Source organism: Dunckerocampus dactyliophorus, chromosome 12 (assembly GCF_027744805.1).
Source record: "Dunckerocampus dactyliophorus isolate RoL2022-P2 chromosome 12, RoL_Ddac_1.1, whole genome shotgun sequence".
In the NCBI taxonomy this organism is placed as follows: Eukaryota; Metazoa; Chordata; class Actinopteri; order Syngnathiformes; family Syngnathidae; genus Dunckerocampus; species Dunckerocampus dactyliophorus.
Window position 1 is genome coordinate 16,563,195 of NC_072830.1, and position 21,208 is coordinate 16,584,402.

General features: G+C 39.1%; 1 protein-coding gene across 4 annotated transcripts in view; it reads right to left on the reverse strand.

The window, feature by feature from the left end:
• The window catches only part of grik4 (glutamate receptor, ionotropic, kainate 4), a 418,260-nt gene that overhangs the window by 123,702 nt on the left and 273,350 nt on the right, over positions 1-21,208 (reverse strand). For all 4 annotated transcript variants that reach the window (XM_054795183.1, XM_054795185.1, XM_054795184.1 and 1 more), the window contains one exon: positions 10,538-10,703. In XM_054795183.1, the coding sequence (XP_054651158.1) occupies positions 10,538-10,703 (166 nt within the window). The remainder of the gene's footprint in view (positions 1-10,537; positions 10,704-21,208) is intronic.

The following is a 21,208-nucleotide window of genomic DNA, read 5'->3' on the forward strand; positions in this document are numbered from 1 at the left end:
TTATTCTAAACGGGATTGGGGAAAAAGTCCCCCCTAAAAATGATTAGTAACTCACAATATACTTTTCCGAACATGCTCTGCTTCACAATGTTGGAATTCTTGTTTCCCTTAATGAACCGAAGCTCCCCAGTGCCGGCAGCACTCATGCTACAGCCACAATTATACTTACTTTAGACAATGTGTCGGTGTGTTGAGTCATTTTCAGTGCATAGAAAATATACATAATACGACTACATAATCTGTGTAATGACAGATATTTGTATTTTTTTTTGTTCATTTGACTAAAAAAACATAATAAACGAGAATATCTTGCCAGTGATGAATACATCAGAACAGCATTATATATTTCTTCATTTGTGTTTTGATTGCCAATTTCATCCATCATTTAAAAGACAGAACCCAATGGAAGACAAATGGAAGACATTTGCTCTCAAGCACACTTCCATCTGCCCACAAAACCAAAATCCTAATAGACTAAATCAGTGCTTCCCGACTCCTATTCAGCCAAGGTACATGTTTTATATGAGGAACCAGCAAACAAAAATGTGTGAATGGCAACAGGTGGATTACAGAGGTTAATTATTGTCACCTTGTTAAAATGATGAGGTCATAGGCGATTTTACCAGAGGTGGGCAGCATCATAAGGAGTTGATTTTGGAAAAAAAAATGTCAAAAGATGAATTTGGCAATTATTTTAACAAGGTAACGTTATGTACCTTGTGCTATGGAGTGGAAGAGCATTTGGTGGGTCTGCTAGTCACTATATGTCGCAGGCATAGATAGATGAAGAAACATACATTATTTGTACAAAATAAATCATTTTTGGACGAATTATCGTATTTTCCGGACTATAAGTCATACTTTTATCATAGTTTGTCAGGTACTGCAACTTATATGTGTGTGTGTGTGTGTGTGTGTGTGTGTGTGTATATATATATATATATATATATATATATATATATATATATATATATATAGGATATACATATTCCACATGACAAAGAAAACACATTGAATGAGAAGGTGTGTCCAGACGTTTGGCCTATGCTGCACGTAGTGATGGGTCGATTGCGAGCGAATCGATTCTTAGAGTCGGATCTTTGAAATAAACTACGAGAGCCAACTCGCGTCATTGGGAGCCGATTGCGAGCCGATTCGTTTTTCCTCATGTTTTTTACTGTTATAGGCGAAACCTCCACCATTTGGTTATCGTTTAGGATGCTATCATGCTCAGTTTGTGGTAAGTGGTAGTGTGCTAACGTGAGCATGTTAGCATTGCTAGCATGCTATCATTAGCATTGTAGCATTTTTAGCCATTTTCATTAGTTTTTGCCTTTTTTTTTAATTTGGAAGTAAAGCCGTAATTCTTTGACTTCAGTTGTTAGACTTTGTGAATTTGACTTAAGTCTAACTAATATACTGTATACTATGTATACTATGTATATTATATGTATGTATACTATTCCTGCTCCTATTTTTTTCTTATTGCTATTATTCCTTAGCACTTAGCGCTATCATGCTAGGTTTAGCATATTAACGTTAGCATTGCTAACATGCTAACATTGGTTAATTTGTGGTTTTTTCCCCCCTTCATCCCTTCATTCACCTCACTCTTCCTGCTCATTTCTGTTTTTCCCCCAATTCATCTCTTCATTCAGCTCACACTCGGTATGTTTCACACTATATATATATATATATATATATATATATGTATATATATATATATGTAATATATGTATGAAATTTAAAATGTGCTGCCTTGGCCTTCTCAAGCTGTTTGTGAGTTTCGTTATGGGTTCGTTTCGTCGCAGGCCTTATGCTTTGTAAGTTAGACCTTTTTGCTTAGCCACTTATTTCTCATTTATGTGCCAGTTGTGGTTACTCTTTCGTTTCATCTCCTGGTTACTTTTCCTCCGCCACTTTCGTAGTGAACATTCTGACTTTGGTTTCCTTGGTGTGGACTAGTTCAGGCCTTTCGCCTCGCACTTATTTTTCGGTGGAATTTTTTTGTCTCCATTTTCTTTCACAAGCTGTGTGCTTCACCTTCTGCTGCCCTTTTTGCCTTATGCTGGAGGAATAAAGACACTCATCTTGTGCCGCATCTGCCTCACATTTTTGGGTTCCCATAACTCAGACCCTAACAGGAATACCACACACATTTAAATGCATTTTCTGAATGTCTTATGCTGTGTTAGTATTTTCGTTCATTTACCCATTTTTAGGTTTAAAACTGCTTAATTAATGCCAAGAATATGTATGCCGTATTCAACTAAGAAACAGCGGTAATTTACTTAGAAGAAAAAGGTGATTAGAGTAAAGCTGCGAAATTCAAACTGCAAAGTGACTGTATAGTGACTGTATGATTATCTGATACCTGCATGGATTGACAAATGTGGTATTTTACACAGCAGTGTTGTCTAATTAGGACGCTAATTGTGACTAAGCTTGGACATTGTAGCTGCTGTGTCAGCCACTGACTAACTAAACACACACACATGATTTTCACTCTTATCTTCATTCATTCTACACACCGGGATGCATCCAGGCGTCATGTCACATATTAAAAGTGTCTTCTACAACAACATTCTGATATTTATGAAACAGGTAAGTTTTGATTGCATCCATACGTGAATGGCTCAGATCAAGGGTACCCTTTGCTGTCTTCAACTTCACTTGAGTAGTATTTGAAATTGTTGTTCTGACAATGTGTACTACCCCTGTCACTCTGACGTTTACAGAGTGAGGAAGTTTACCAAGCCATAAATTAAGCCTGTTCATGTTTTTATTTTGCGCTAGCACGGCTATGTTGTAAAAAAGTGTCTATATTTGGACAATGAAATGTTACATGTAAAGCTGATTTGGTCATGATGTCTACTTAGAATTAAAGAATGATGTCTGAAATTGGTTTCTAATGTGTTTTATTCAAATATTCTCAGTGTAAAAAAAGTGAAAAAAAAGTGAAAAGTACATAACCTTCGTGTCCGCCTGCCGATGAAAATCTGGAAGAACATAATTCCATGGAAAAACAAACCCCATGATGATTACAATGGTATATATTCATGGAATAATTACTCAACTCTGCAACTAAAGTGATTTTTTTTGTGTATAAAAGAGTAAAATAAGATTATTTGAACAAAAATCTAACACCGAGTGGACACCAAGTTATGTACATTACATTTAAGAAAGAGTGAACTTCGGAGGGTTGCTATGGGAAATGGAAGATGTCTCGAGCTCTGGTATGTTGGGTGTGTGTGTTTTGCAATGTTTGAAGTTTGTGTTGATAACATTACCAAGGTCTATCCACGAGTTTGAAATTTTGAATGTAACACTTGGGTACCCTTGATCTGAGCCATGCACATATACTTAATAAACGTGACTTATTTCAGCTTTTGTAGCTTTAGTTTGTCTCCTTGTTGGTGTAAACATTGCCATCTCCCTCGGGTTTTGTCTTATTGTCTTTTGACGTGAATGTCGTTGATACCCCTAAAAAAAAGATGCTCGTTCTGATGATAGCTCCAGCATAAATACCGCTAAGTACCACTTATGTTTTTTTTTTCTCTTCATGACGCATTTTTAGAATCATAACCCGGAGCGACTCATAGTCATTTCCAGCAGCACACATGATGATCTCTCACGGTTTACTAATGTGCTGCGGCGCAGTGGTTAGGAATCACTGGACTAACTTGAGTAGTTTCCAAAAAAAGCAGACAGCACCTCCTCTGCAGGTTAATTACCATCTTCAGTCCCAATAGTGTACTGTATATACCGAGTCCTGCAATTATGCTCATCTTGTCAGCCCTGCACACTTTTGTGTATACTCATTAGATCGTAAAGTCATCTCTTTTACCTGGCCAACACTGATTGGAGGTTACCAGTGGGGATTTTAATGTCAAGCGTCGCACATTGAGACAGTAGACGAACTAATTATCCAATCACAGGGAAATACAGCTCCCTAAAAAGCACAGGAGGATTTTCAATTCCTTGCTTTTTTGGTGGACAAAACCTTAGACCGTGTCTTTGTTTCATGAAGCCCATCATTTCATGATGGAACACTGCCATACTGCATTTTGCATTTTGATTTCTATTCATTTGTTTCTATTGTGCAAGGTGGAAATTGCTGGTAGGGGAAAGGTCGTACTGATTGCGCTACACATCGTCATTGCACGCGGCTGTTCTTTTTATTGGCCAGCAGGACATTCTAAAAACATAATTTAGAAAAAATAATTGAACAAATGAGTCATTTTAAAAGAATAACGTCAAATATTAAGAGAAAAAAGTTGTAATCTTATGAGAAAAAGTCATAATTTTAAATTAAATTATATGATTGTAATATGATGAGGGAAAATATTCACTTTAGTAGCATGAAGTTGAAATATTAAAGAAAAAAGGGGTAATATTATGACAAACAAACACATTTTTTTGGAAAATTAGGCTGGAGAAAAAGTTATAATGTTACACCAATGTTTTTAAAATATTATGGGGATAGAGTCATAATTACAAGAACAAAATTTGCAGGAAGAAAGTTGAAATAATGTAGTTGGAAATTAAAAAAAACAACAACATAAATGCAAAAAAAACCCACTGTAGTTTTACAAGAATAAACTTAAAAAAAAATGTAAACTTAAAAAATAATGTAATTTTAGTATCATAGAGTAAAACACTGAAGAGAAAATATGTTATTTTTTAGAGTCAGAATATTATCAGAAATTAATTAAAGCTGTAATTTTTGGAAAATTACTTTGGGGAAAAGTTCTAATATTATGGGAATAAAGTCATAATATTGCAAAAAAGTTTTTACAAACATTATTTGAGAAGAACATTTTCATATTCGGAAAAAATAACACAGCAAACAAAGGAATAAAAAAACAGCAAAGACCAAAATGTATGGTAACACCTGACGTTGTGCATTGCTCTGTGTGCAGTATATGAAGAAATAAGCAAGTCTGACAATTACCTCCACCCAGGGCAGCGCAAAGCGCAAGCGCAGTGCGGAGGCTATTTTCGCCGGTGTTTGTCTGTTTGTGTTCAAAATAACTTGAAATGTTCTGAGTGGATTTGGATGATATTTTCAGGACTTGTCAGAAATGGGATATGGAAGAACTGATTATATTTTGGGGGTGATCCAAAATTCATTTTCCTAAAACGAACCCTTTTCCCGACAACTAATTATTGTTACCTGCTACTACTGCCACATTTTGATTCACCTCATTCCAACATCAACTCATTCAACAAAGTCATTCATGCTATTAGCCACAGCACAAAGATTCCCACATCTTTTCTTCAGGAAGGCAACATGCCTTTGATCTAAAGAGCTCTATAGCTACTTCCACATTTCTCAACCGATTCAGACCACTTCAACATCATAGCGTTCAACTAATTAAGGACATTCATGCCATTTTCCACATACCAAAAATTTCCACTTTTCTTCACATTCCCATTTTTCGGAATGCAAAATGTCTTTGATCTAAAGAGTTCTAACTACTTGCACATTTCTCAACCGATTCAGACCATTCCAAAGTCAAAATTCTCAATTCATTCGGGACATTTAGCCTTCCCGCCATCACGCTAGGTTTTACCATTCTAGCGTTAGCATGTTAACATTGCTAGCATGCTAATATACTAGCTTTTTCATGGTAGACATATACAGTATATAAACATTTAATACAATCATGCTAGGTGTTAAAATGCTAATGTTAGCATGTTAACATTGCTAGCATGTTAACATTAGCAAAGTAGCATTTTTAGTCATTTTCATAGGTAGACACTTATATAAAGACTTAGCACTATCATGCTAGGTGTCAGCATGCTAACATTAGCACATTAACACATTGTAAGTATGCTAAAATTAGCATAGCAGCATTTTTTTGCCATTTTCATAGCTAGACACATATAAACACTTAGCACTATTATGCTACGTTTTAATATGCTAACGTTAGCATGTTAGCATTGCTAGCATGCTAACATTGGCATAGTATCATTTTTAGTCATTTTCATAGCTAGACACTCATATAAACACCACTATTATGCTAGGTGTTGGCATGCTAATACTAGCATGTTAACATTGCTAGTATGGTAACATTAGCAATCTAAATATGTAGATAAAATAAATGTAAGACTTATACAGTATTTATGGTGTGAATCACAATATGGGGGGGAACTATGGCGCCTGGCGAGGTCCGCACTCTCCGAGTGCTTTTCTAGTTAGTTTGTGCATTAAAAGTGTTTAATCTTGAAGATTTCATTTATATTAGTGTTCCAATTCTCTCACGGCACAGTGGTGAAAACCTGTCACTGTGAGTGGGGATTCCACCGAAAATGAGGCTTTATCGCTGGTTGCGATTATTTTTTATTCCAAATACTGCTTTATCATGATTGCTAAACTTTCCCCTTCAATTTGGTATTAAATTAATATGCAGACTTAAACCATAGCCATCGTGAGTGGAGAAAAAAAGTGAAGCTCAATTTCAATCCATTCAATGTGAATGTGCTCATGTGAAACTATCAAAATAAGACCATAAGACCATTAAATGTGCAGGAGTAGGGGTTACATGGTGGCTTCAGATCAAATGTCTAAAGGGGTACCTGACTGTAAAAAGTTTGGGAACCACTGGTGTAGATTAACACTGGTCCCGACGCACAAAAACCTGTCATTTGGGCAAGGCTCCACTCCCGTTTGTGCACAGCCATGGCTGGAACAGATTCCTGAATTGGTCACCCTCTATTGTGCTGTCAGTGGCGTGGGTGATTAATGAGGCCAGAACACGTGGCCGAGGCATGACAGCAGGCTGCCACCGTGGATGACTGACTGCAAGAGGGCGGGACCCAAAGTCAAACGTTTTTTTGTGGATGCAACACGAGGCTTTGCTGCCACTTGTGGCATTTTCAACTGAATGAGAAAGGGTCTCAGGAGAGCGTGGAATCAATATGGCCATTTTGTGAACACCCGCTTCAACGTATTAATCCACCTTCCTCAGTCCAATCACTATATTTTACCTCCACCTGTTGAACAGCATCCTCAACTAACCCCTCTCCTCCTTCTTTCCTTCTTTCATTTCCTCTTCAGTCCTCTTTCAGCCCAGCAACACACTGCCAGAGGTGGGTAAATAATGCTTCAAATTGGTTTCTTTAGTCCCAAAACGCCAAAGTCAATGTCTAAAGGGCACCTGAGAGGCCTGCCTTGTTATTCTAATATAATTTTTTTGGGCCAAAAGCTGTAAGCTGTAATAAACAACTCTCTTGTTACAAGATCAACATCTGAGAGGCACACTGGGTAGAAAATGCAATATTTGTAAATAATCAGATTTGCAAATAATATGCATTGACACATGGATACCCCTACTATGCAAAATTCACCTTTTAATACATTTTACTTCACAATAAAGAAAGTGAATGAGTAAAACACAAGCAGTAAAATACAGAAAGTATAAATCGTGTGGAAGCACACCTGAGCACTGAAAGGAATGTGAGGATTAAACATGGACAGCCAGTTTAATTAATTAGGTGCGTTTTAGCATGTTTTGAAGGTGGACAGTTCAGTGCAGGTACGGGCGGGTGCGGGGAGAGAGTTCCAGAGGGAGGGGGCAGCAAAACGAAATGCTCTGTTCCCCCAGGTTCAGCGCTTGGTCATCGAGGGTGGTGAAAGGAAATTAGCATCAGATGAGCGAAGGGGACTGTTTCGGGAGCGAAGGTGTAGAAGATCAGTGAGGTAGGGAGGAGCCGGGTTGTATATTGCTTTGAAAGTGAGTAAAAGTATTTTGACCTACAGTATATGCCATATTGGACTGGGAGCCCGTGGAGGTTTTGAAGGACAGAGGTGATGTGGCCAAAGAGGTGAGTGTGGGTAAGTAAGCAGGCAGCTGAGTTCTGCATATCCTGTAGTTTATTGAGGGTTTTGCATGGAAGTCCATAGAAAACGCTGTTACGGTAATTGAGTCTGGTAGTAATGAAGGGGTGGAGGAGGGTTTCAGCAGCAGGAAGGGAGAGGGAAGGGTGAAGACGTGCCAGGTCCTTGAGATGGAAAAAAAAAGCACTTTGGGTTATCTTGGTGATGTGGTGCTCAAAGGAGAGGGGTGGTGCCCAGGAAAAGGCAAAGAATTCAGAGGCGGGGTGAGGGAGATGTTGCCAGTGTGGAGGGAGAAGCTGTCGGCTGTGTTTGTGAGGGATTTGGGACCAATGATGGTGACGTTTGATTTGTCACAGTTCAGTTTGAGGAAGTTGAGTTGCATTCATGATTTTATTTCGGAGAGGCAGGAGGTGAGAGCTGTGTGTGTGGAGGAAGTGATGGATTTAGTGGCTATGAAGAGCTGAATTTACTGATGATCTTACAGCAATACGTGTCCATAGAGGCTATTTATGCACACCAAACGTGAGAAAAATGGATCATCTCCCTCACTTGTTTGCGCCACTTTAGAGAGAAAAGCTCGCTTTTCATGTCATGACAACATCCTTCCTTAAGGACAAAATACCACCTCTGACCCACCCCAGCTAGATGAGCCCACCCCGTGCATACGCCCACTACTTGACAGATAGCTTTATACAAAAGCAGGCTTCGCTACACATCTTCAAATAAGCCCTGTAAATGCCTCAGCTATGTCAGATGTGACATTTTCAGTAAATAGGTTAACCTAGCATGATATTGCTGGTAAAATGTGAGTGTAATGTTAGCGCTCTAGCTCACGTAGCTATGTTAGTGTTGCTAACGTTTGTGTCCTCCTGTCCCGCTTCTTAATGTTACGTTGTAAGTGCAGAGTTACAGTGTACAGTCGTCCCTCGCCACTTCACGGTTCGAATTTCGTGTTTTCACGTCTTTTCAAAAATATATTCATTAATGAATCATGCTGTTTTGTGGTTGAATACGGCCTATTATTAGTCCAAAAATATGCACATTGAAGCAATTTTTTGACTAAAGTAAGCATTTTCAAACATAAAATGCAAACATAAGACATTCAGAGGAAGCATTCAAAGATGCTGTAAATGATATATAGTATTGTCCACTGGTCACTTGGTGTCAGTAATGTTACTGTAATGTTCGGTGAGACACACAAGCATCAGACTTGATCGCCTGAACAACAGGCTTTTATTGCAGGTTTGAATGATCTCACAACAAGGACAATAATCCCGAATAAAAATACTGTTACAGCTGTAACCCACGCAAAGCTAAAACTCAACTCCGAATCCCTGACGCCACTTCCTGTGCGCTCGCCACTCAGCTCCCCAAGGGAACACATTTATAGCAGCACATATGAATCTTATTTATGTCTTAAATTGCGTATTTACTCATATTATAGCTGCTATATTGTGTAATATGAGTTCAAAAGTTACTATAGGGGTGTTAGTTCAAGTCTAGATGGCTCTAATAATGTTAAAAATGTATTTAGAAGGTTGTACAGAGGTGTTCTATGCGCTACCTACGGAAATATTCCATTAATAAATAAGGAATCCTACTGCATTTCGCGGAAATTCACTTATCACAGTTGCGTCTGGAACAAATGAACCGAGATAAACGAGGGATTACTGTATATGTAAAAAGTGGATAAAGTGCACATTAGTGCACAAACAAACGCAGCTCATTAGCATTAAAGCTACAAACACCAAGTAGGGCTCACTAAAACACTGTCTAAATTCCAGCAACAAGGCTAGATTTCAACAAACTACTGTGGGACCTCTGGGACTTATTTAAAAATGTTGAAAAATAGTATGAAACCTTCAATGTAGTGTGACCACGTCCTTTGGTTGGAATGTGGTGTTTTGAGTCAACAGTCAAAGTGTAAGCTACAGAACGATACATTGAGATAGTGGAGTTGGGTGGTTCAAAGTGTCTCAATGCACTCTGTGTGCCGTCTGATATATGGTTAGGCTGTTTGTGCTGCTCAAAGCATTAAGCTGACTGCGAGAAAGGGAAAAAAAAGAGGTTAGCTGGTGCCACTCAGGGTCATGCTGCCTTTGTCTGGGGAGTTGTAATTACTGCTCGTTGGACTGCAAGAGGGTGGGAACAGGCCATGATTTAATCTTCCTTTCTATTTAGGATAATAAATTCGCCCCAAGGGGATTGACAGGCTTTTTTGAGGCCATTCAGTTTAGTATCTTTAGAATCTAACGACTGCCTTTGACAAGGAGGTGCTGAGATCAATGCTGGCCTCAACTGCACACCTTGTTCGCTTTTTCTTTCATGCTTTTTTTTTCTTTCTGACAATCTGAAGTGTTTTCTGGAGTAGTAGACAGATTTTTCTCCATGCTATATTTAATTTGAATTTTAAAATGACAATGATGGAGAGCAGGTTGTTTATTTTGGGATGTTGGCATCACGCTCGTTCTGTGGATTGCAGCAGTGTGTCAGAGGGGTGAAATGTTGATGAAGTGCTGCATCTGTTAGGGGAACAACGTTGTTGTGCATCTGGAAAGGCTCAGTGTGGCAACACATCTTAAAGGATAACACATAAAACACTGTTTGCACGATGTCGACAGGCGTAGGGATGGCACTGTGTGAACATTCTTCCCCAGGTGTTTTTTGTCATGTGGGTGTTCATGCTGTACTCACAGTCGGCCTGTGCACAGATGAGGCATGCGGCGGTGCTGTTAAAGAAGGTGAGAAGGCTTGCTACAGCCAGGCTGACATCCGAGTTGGTTGGCCTCAGGTCCAGGGTGGTGAACCGAGGGAACTGCACCTTTAGAATGTCTTCTGGAGCCACCTTCACGTAGGGCACCTGCACAGAAATACGGACGTCAGTCGTCGTACCATTCATGGGTCAAAATATGGATTACCATCCCACTTTGCATACCTTTTGTCACAGAAATTTGAGCTGTACACTCGACCCTAATTTTACACATGGGTCAAATTATAGCTAACAGCCCCTGTCCTGACAATGACTCTGACTGTTTTCCCACAAAGGATAACCAGGATTTGAACCTGGGTCAAATGGCTGACCATCTCACTTCTGACAACATTTATTGACTATTACTGTGAATTTAAATTTTAGTGCAGGTCAAATCACGGCTCACAATCCCACTTTTGACAACATTCGTCATGGAACTGTAAAAATTAGTCCCCTTAACTCTGATTTTAACCTGGGTTAAGCCAAGAGCTGCCATTCCACTTCTGACATCAACATCAATAGAAGGCTGAAAAGTAGTACACTCAATCTGGATTTGTGCCTCGGTCAAAACATGGCAAAGCAACCCACTTCAGACACCAACTATTATAGAAGTCCGATAAGCAGTTCAATTCAATACACATTTTAGTCTGTGCCAAATAACAGTCCAACTTCTGACAATATTTGTCAGGAATAGTATGCTCAACCCAAATTTGAACCCAGGTCAAATCACAGTTTACCATCCAATTTATGACATAATTTGTTTGAGTAAAAGTACCTTCATCCTGTAATGGAATCAAACACAACAAAGCATCCAACTTCTGACATCATTTGTCACAGAAGTCTGATTTTAACCCTCCTGGCACTATTTTTTGCATTGTTTGAGGTAATCTAGGTTTGAGGTAATAATAATCATAATCTAAAACTCAACATGTCATGGTAATCATCCCACTTCTGACGGCCTCTATCAAAAAAAGTCAGAGTAGTACCATCAATCCAGATTTTAACCTGTATCAAATCAAATCAGTCGTACTTCTGACTGGGGATGTGTACCAAAACTTGGTACAATAATGGCACCGGTACCTATGTAAACGGCAGTAACTACACACAAAAAAGTAAATATTGGTGCTTCTTTTTGGTGCTACACTGAAATAAGGTAAAAATGAAGTATACCGCTGAGTCAACTGTGTTACAGTGTTACGCTTGACAGTAAACGCCCAAAAGTTTGGTTGTATTTCACATCAGGAGAAGCAAAAGATGCAAACTCAGTCAAGGAAGGTGATATTGCGCATGTAACGTCGTGTAAGCAACTTCATTTTGCTCAATTAATACACTACTCTTGCATGTAGGATTAACTAGCAAACACTGTTGTAATGATAGACATCGCTAGAATTTTGTATTAATTATTTCTTCTCGAATTGTTTGGGATGTATGCACTCAAAGTACTGTCAAATCTTTCACATTTTTTGGCGCATTCGCTGTATTCTGTATTGCTGCAGGTTTTGCTGTGATAATTATGACAATTTGGTACATTTATTATTATTAAGTTATTATTTTATTTGTATAATTTAAATATTTAAATTACTATTCTGTTCAACATGCAAGTCAGAAAATGTGTATACAGGCATTGTATTCCATTAGCGCTGCGATTGGCTGGCGACCAGTCCAGGGTGTACCCCGCCTCTCGCACGAAGTCCGCTGGGATAGGCTCCAGCATACCCGTGATCCTAGTGAGGATAAGCGACATAGAAAATGGATGGATGGATGTATTCCATTAGATTTAAACTACCTACATAAATAAGGTTAATTTGAACACCCCCTCATCAACTTGCTTAAAACATCTGCTAACAAGACTATGGAGTAGCTTGCTTGTGCGATTCCAGGTGACATGACAACAAAGAACAACTATACTAACGTACTATACTAATGTAGTTGCTGGTAGGAAATCAACATCAACTACAAATGCATGTGTTAGGCATCACACAGTTGTTTACACTGCAGGTACTTAATACACGATATCAAGTTGATGATTTATGTAGCTGTTAATTTGCAACAAAAATCTGTCTGACAGCCTTGATTGGTGAGTAGTGTACAGGATCCTGAATGGATAAATTAGGGGGAAAAACTGCTACCTTCATTGTGTCATCAATAATTAGACAAGGGGCAAGAAAAGGACAGTTAGCCAAGGCCGTCGATAAGAATCACTAAATACAATTGTCCTGTCCCCTTCAGTGGGGCACCCAATCTTCTAATTGATTGCCTTGTTTTTTTCTGCTTTGATTTGCTGTAGCATTATACAGTGTCTTCCCTTATGAACACTAATTAATTTAGCCTATACCAAGCACAATTGTACTCAAAGGCGTGTCTAACACAGATTAATTTCTGCAGCCAGTGAGCTACTCTGATGCCTGAGAGGGAAGCGGGGTAAGAGCGGGTAGCAGGTGTTGGGTCGGTCAGCTGGCAAGACATTAGGGTGGAGCTCAGTGGGGCTTGAAGGAGATACTGGAGGACGTGCGAATAATGTAGCCAGAGTGTGAGAAGAGGAACACGGAAGGGAGCCTCTTCATCATGGCAGATTGCCTGTCTGTGGGCTTCTCAGTGCCCATACATCGCCTTCCTCCTCGTCCCCATAGCCTCTCGATTGGCTTTCCATCCTTGCCCATCGTGGTGTAATGGAGTCCCTGGGTGTCTGGATGGATGGAGGTGCAGCCGGTACTGACATTTTCCTGGTGGAAAGCTCAAACCTGGGTAATAAGAAGCCCTAAACCTGGGTAATAGTTGTACAGCACACTGGGGAAATGAGCACCGCTTTGGGTGTATCTTTCATCGTTGCAGTTGGATTTGGACAATTTCTCACTCTCCTTTTCTAATTTCTGTGCTGCTGTCTTGTTTCTCCATTTTGTGTTTCATGGCTTACTTTGCTTCCTTCCCAAAATTGTGACTTGGTGTTACCTATGTCACTTTAAAACCCGCTTCCTATTCAGGATGGTCATAATAAGCCATTATTTTATTGTTATGAATTATGTCAATGCTTGTGCAATTGTGGTAAAATAGAGCACACTACTAAGTATACTTCACAACACAACAGCGACAGAACCAATGTTGTAATGGCGGTAAGGCGTAAAGTGCTCAGCCAGCATTAATATCGCTGATGAGTTGTACAGCTACTGTAACACGCATGAGTTTCAGACCAACTGTGTAAGCGCAAATAACATTTTAAAGTTATATATCCGCTAGTTCCTGACTACTCATGATAGTTCAAATGCAGCCGTGAAGTGAATAAAAAAAATACATCAGGCGGTTGCCTACAGCCACGGCGGTTGGTGTCAATGTTTATTGACACAGCGCTAATGGAATTCAAATTGAACAATTAATAATTTAATAATAATTAAATAATTTATGTCCAATTAAAGGCACAAAGAGAAGCAAGTAGACAATGTAAATTCTGTAACAGCGGTAAGCAAAGGATGAGAAAACAGCCCACACAGAATTCGGTCAGTTACTGCATATAAGAAAATGCTAAAATACTCAACCCAGGAAAATAAACAAGGACCAGATAAAATTACTGATTTGAGCCACTCAAACTTTGGGAAGAAAGTCTGTAAGTGGTTTTGTACAATGTGGCCTGCAGGCCCCCATGTAAGATATCACAGAGTGTCAACAAAGACCTGACAAGTGTCCCATTTACTTTCCAGCAGACAGTCACAGGCTTCTGCAAGAGGTTTCTGTCCTCAGGCTGATTGAATGAAACCAGCTGGTGATCAAGAAGGTGGCAATGCGTTCCATGAAGGTGTCTTAGCATATCCTGAAAATGTTCTGGTTTATTCGGAAAGAGTTTATCTTCTCTAGGAGGTACTGTCTCTGCTGACTTGGACTTCCATTGGAGGAGAATTTTAGGTATTTATATTCCTCAACATGCTTCACTGGCTCTCACCGTGGATTGTGGTGGTGACTGCTGCAGCACACTTCCCCTGCTTGTTGTAAAAGGTCACCACCAGCTCTTTGGTTTTGCTGATGTTCAGCTCCAGACATGAGTTGTCACACCACTCTACAAACTCCTGGCGGGCTGGTTCATGGGGCTGTGACGAGTCTGACAGCAGAGACAGGAGGACGGTGTCATCAGCATATTTCAGCCGATGAGTATGAGGTTGTGTAGATCTGCAGTCGTCAGTGGAAAGGATGAACAACAGAGAAGAGAGCACACAGCCCTGAGGGGAGCCAGTTGAGATGTGTCGTATGTCAGAGAAGATGTTGTTGACGTACACTCTTTGTGACCTGTGGGTGAGGAAATCCAGGAGCCATGGGATAAACTGGTCGTCCGGGTGGAAGAAGGACCAGGAGAGTTTGTTGGCTAGGATGTCAGCCTGAAGAGTGTTGAACGTGAGAACGAGGAGAACGAGAAGAAGTCGGCAAACAGGAATCTGGCTGAGGTATTAGGGTGCTTCAAGCATTTGTGGACGGTGTCTAGGATGTATATTTTGGCATCGACACCTCTACTTGTGTGGTTCACGAAGTGGAGAGGATCCATTAGAGAGTTGGTTGCACCCATGATGAGGATAATACTCTCGAGTGACTTCACGAGGGAGATGAGAGCCACAGTTCTGAGGTTGGTGAGTGCTTTGGTTGTACTCTACTTGGGCATCTGCATTTCACGATAATACAACTCTTGGATTGAAACGAGACTTCAGAACATTCACAGAAAGATTCACATCCCATCCCATCCCAAATGTCACATCCCATTAAAAATAATATTAAAAAAAAGAATCATTTATCAAGGAAATTTTGCAAATAGCCCTTTGGGAACATACAGACTCACAATTACAAACAAACTATTATCATAGATAAAGAAATGGTAGGCTAAGACTTTATACTATAACAAATTTAACCTCAGGTTATCAATACACGCAACATTATCATTATCATAATTGACTACTTAATAGTAACAGTGTTTTGACTCAGCGGTGCTGGCAAGGACAGAAAATCAATGTCCAAATGAGGAACACTGTTTTGTCAAAGCACCTGACACATTTCTTATCTGCTAGCAAAAGCTAGTCTAAGACATAACCCTAACCCGGATTCATCAAATTAGATGAACAAATGGTCAATGGGACTAAAAATGGAGACTAAAAGCAAAGGTAAAAAAAGAACTATTTCCTGCCATCTTCATGGTAGCAATGTTAGATAGCAGATGGGGATTTCTTACAATGATTCCAAGGTATATATTATATAATACATATTATTATATATTATTCAAAAAGACAAAAAATATATATATATGTCGATAGATACATAGATAGATAGAAGTCAATCGATTACAATATTTAATCATGATTAATCACATTTTGTCCATCGTTAACTCATAATTAATCACAATTAATCACAGATACAAAGAAGTTATCTATAATAAGTAGAGATGTAAATCTCTTTGTGGTAAACAATTCCTTATGCATCTAGATACACGATTAAAAACCGATATACAGTATTTTAAAAACAGAACGATACAATTTGATACAGCGTACAAATGATGCAATTCAATGCAATTCGATAGTGTACAAACAATATGATTGATATGCTTCAACGGTTACATTTGTTAATGTAATCTTACATTATAAAATAAAAAAGCCAATTAAAAGTGGCATTCTTACAGTATTTTCAAATGTGTAAAAGAGCACATCATATCCCCAAGTATACTGGAAGGCAGGGGTCCCCAACCACCGCACCGCGGGAAATGTTCAGGCGCAATGATTACAAAACAATACTTAAAAAAAATAAAATAATTTGTAAATAACTACTGTATTTTATATTTTATAAGGCACACTTAAAAGCCTTTAATTTTCTCAAAAATCAACGGTGCGCCTTATAATACGGTGCGCCTTATGTGTGCACTGAGTTCCAAAATCTGTAAAAATGTTGTGCGACTTGGGTAAACGCTCTGCTTGGTTGGCTGTCGGACCATTTCCCGCTGACACAGGGACGTAATACGTACCGGACGTACGCTGGCAGGGATAAACCAATCAGAGAACATTACGTAATACGTACAGTACGTACGCTTACTTCCGCCACGCCTCCGGGAGGTATACTACCGGTTTTCTGCAAAACAACATTTGTAATGAGAAACAAACGAAGCGAGTGAAGCTAATGAATTCGGAGCGGCGAGCGGTGTGCAGCTTGGGAGCACCTTTACTAAGACTGGGAGGCAGTGCCGGGAGAGTTACGCCACCATATGTGAATGGATTATGGATGTCTGTAAGGTATCTGCTTTAACTGTTCTCCGAGCTTTCGCGAAAGCCAGCATCATTGCTGAAGAGCCACCTGACAACGAGACTGACTCCAACAATGATGAGAGGGAACGTTTGATGGCAAAACTGCTCAGCTGTTCAATTCAGATACAGAAGATGAGGACTTTGATGGATTTGTGGGAGAAGATTGATTTAAAAATATGGTGAGTGTATTGTTGAATAGTAGAATAATGTTCAACTGAACTCACTGTTTCGCTTTCATTGCCTTTTTTTGTAGACAGTATGTTTTAGCATGCGCCTTATAATACGGTGCGCCTTATGTATGGGTTAAGTACAGAAATAGACCCTGTAATTGAGACTGCGCCTCATGGTGCGGAAAATACGGCACATACATTTTATGTAAAAGGTTATCAATTTTAGAAATATTATTAAAAAATAATATACAGTAAGCAATCGAACAGTTTTGCATATTTAATGCGAGCGGCCACTTTCCGCACCTTGTTCGGCGGTCTTTGAACGCACCTTCTCCCACAACTACTACCGTACTTTCCCCCTTTTTCTTTCACCTCATATTTGGTTCAAAATGCTTATACTATATGCGAATGAATAAAGGTAAGATTTGATGACCTTATTGAGTACTAATGTGTGAAAAACAAACTCCAGGCTCGTACTGGTGGATGGTGGGTCTGTATTGATTTTGTGCTTTTAATTTGATGTTGTTCCTGTCATAGTTTTACACAATGCATCATAAATAAGATCAATTACATTGCTTAATGTACGTATGTTTTGCTGACGTGTAGAAAATCTTTCCCGCTGACTAGCTAGCGTGCTGCTAATGCTTCTTACATCCATTCTGGTCTTCAGTCATGGTCACATTGACACAAGCCCCAAATAGCTGTCCTTGGCTATGCCTGCTGGTAACTAGCAGCTCGTAACCCAGATTTGAGGTGTTCAAAGCAAAAAATCAGCCGAGAGACAGCTCACATCCAAAAAATACTCGTTAGTTGGGACACTCGTATGCCACGTACCACTGTATAAACGACAATTTTAAAAAAATACCGGCAGTGCTCAAGTACCTTCTCACTTCTCTCTAGTAGTCAATGTCCTCCGTGACCACTCAACTCATAGCGACAGTAGATACAAATAACTTTGATCTTGATGCAAGAGCCATCTGACAGGGCTTTGAAGCTAAACTTATCATTCAAAATACCCTTTTCTTTGCCCATTGCTACTCAATATTTGTTAGCGCTTTTGGCTCCACATCCAGACTCTCACCGTCACCGTCACCAGACATGTGGGCCTAGGGTCAAACAAGTCGTTAAAGGAAATATCCGTAAAGCGTTAAGTTTGACAGCTCTAATATATATACTGTACAGTGGTGTGAAAAAGTGTTTTCCCCCTTCCCGATTTCTTATTTTTTTGCATGTTTGTCCCAGTTAAATGTTTCAGGTCAACAACCAACTTCTGTCAGCATTTGTCACGAGTCTGAGGAGTTTGAGCCTGGGTGAAATCATGGCTAATCATCCAACTGCTGACACCATTTGTCATGGAAATCTGAGCGGTATTACCCTCAACCCTGATTTTGTCATCAGTCTAATGATCACACTTCTAATTGAATCTCATAAATTTAAATTAATCACATACTGGATGTTTTTAATATGCTGATAAAAACAAATCACATATTTTCAGCGAGGCCCAAAACAAATATCCACGAGTAAACATTTGCTGAAGCGTCTTATATTTTTATTACAGACATCTGCTCAGAGTCATGTCACTATTGCTATGGGAGTGGGACTAATTACATCAGAAAAAGAAATGATCAACAAGGAGGCCCAAGGGTGGCCTGCGCTTTGCCGGTGTTTTTATGTCACTTTTAACGAAATGCCACTACGACGGCTGCTGACAGAGACAGATGTTTGTCAAGGGACTGAGGGGAGGATGAGAAGAAGATAGAGTGCAAGTCAAAGAGGCGAGGAAACTGACAGCTGGATTGTCAGATGTGGAGAGAGGCTGGGGGGTGGCTGTCAAACGGGAAATATACAGTTACCATACAGTACAACGACAATAAAAATGAAATCAGAAAAATAAAATCAGGCATATGCCAAGTCAATTTGTGGAGTAACTTAATTCTGCGCAGACAGCCTGTCTAAACGTCAAGGACATGATGAGCTTAGGCATCATTGAAATGGACAACACATTTACGATACAGGGTTCAAGTGAAGCAATTCCAGTTTGTTGCCCTCAAGTTGCACAGTTCAGATATGGCTGAAAAATGAATGTATGGAATAACAATGTAATTTTCCGAATGTGGATAACACACATACACATCGCCAATGCAATCCATTCATTCATTAAACCTTTTTTATTTTTTTTTTGTTATATTTATTTCAAGCATGTATATAAAACATTCAGAGTGTAGTTCACCACAACAAACCAACCCCAAAAAATAATAAAAAAAATATATTTCACATATTCGGAAGGGAGTGGGAAGAAGTTAAAACTTATTTACTGTCTTCACTTGGATCAAAATATCTACCTGTGCAGAAGGTAACCAGTTCATGGTTCAAAGTAACCACAACCCGGCACACACGCAACAATGTGTGTGCACCCGTTCACGAGCAACAATCACTACAATCAGCAGAACCCACCCTACAATTTACAGCATAGACAAAATGAGCCTCTAACTACATTTCACAACCAACATGGACAGAAGAGCATCAATGGTCTTGTTTTAAGTGAGATTATATCAGAAAGAAGGAATGAGACAAACTTGTGTTCGTATGGACACATTGACCAGTCATACTCTGATCTTGCTGCTTACCAGTTGTCATTTCTACCTCCACTGCAGTGATTAAAAAAAAAAATGTTTAATTTAAATTTAAACTTAATTTTTTTCTCCCTGTATAGTGTGTTGCATTAAAAAGCCAGGGTGTAGAGTGGACCAGTTGAGAGTGAGCAATGGCCCCCAGTCAACGAGCCCTCACCCTCACCCTGACTACTCATAGCTGAATTTGTCAGTGATGTTTTGATCCTTTGCTGTGTGATGCGTTAAAAAGACGAGACGTTTTGAGTCTGTCAGGACGGAGGGACCAACTGATCAAACTGAAGACGGTGTCGATGTGCCAAACTATATATGAACACTTCATTGTCAAATTTAGACTTTACTTTGCTTTATGATTAATTTTACAAGATACGGTTTTTGTATCTGTGCACAGCAGAAAGGGAGGCAGGTACAGCTGAACCAGATACATTTAATTTAATTTAAAAACTGTACTTTCTAGTTTAAATAAATGTTGGTAATGATCAAATACACGTTTAAAAAATACATGTCAATGTATTTTTTTTATCTGAAAAATATTGATCCATGACACTAAAGTATCAAACTGAGCCGAACAATGAATTTTCCGTATGGCACCCCTAATATTTATGTTCATCATACATTCTTTTTCTCCTAATTTATATTACAATTTTATCCTGGTAAAATTACTTGTGTTTTTATCATATAAATTATCACTTTATTTTCCTCAATGACAACTATTTTCTTGTACTATTACAACTTTATTCTTGTACATTTGTTGTTTTTTGATAGTATGACTTTATTCTCCAAAACTATATATTTTTTCTTCTACTGTTAGAACTTTATTCTTGTAAAAATGTTTTATTGGACAAATACTATGACTTTACTCTCTATAAATTATGTACTTTTACTCTTTTTTTTGCTGCTGTAAACCTGGAATTTCCCCGTGTGGGACTAATAAAGGCATATCTCATCTTATCTTTGCTTGTAAATTCACTACAGTTATTTAAATTAATGGCAATGTTTTGGGCTCAAGGGTTCAAGGGTTCAAGATAACAGTGTTTAGTAATATTGTAAATAGGACTAATCATCTGAACATATTGATTGGTTTAAAGATTTTTTTTTTTGTAACTGGCATAACAGTTTGTAATTATTAAGTGATGCCACGTTTATACTAGAGCGAGTTGAAGACCAAGCCACAAATGATGCATGCATTCAGCGTTTCGGTGCATGCCTTCTGGCTCTAGCTTGTATGTGTGGAGACATACACATTGTGCTCTTGTCCACGTGGCTACATGTGTGTTTATGTGTGTTCCCTGCCCAGTGACATGATAGATGGCAGGTCTGCAGACAGTGGCATGACAGGCGTTTAATGAGACTTTGCACAAAGAACACTCGTGCACACGCTTGGGCACACACTGAGCAGCCAGGGTAAGCAGGAAAAACACATGTTGAAACAATTAAAATGTGCTTGCAGTGTGTTTACCATCATTACTAACACTGTACTCTGATATGCTATCATTGGCTATCACTGGCCTTAACTTTTTCACATGGCTGTAAAGGATGTTGGCGCCCGCTATGGG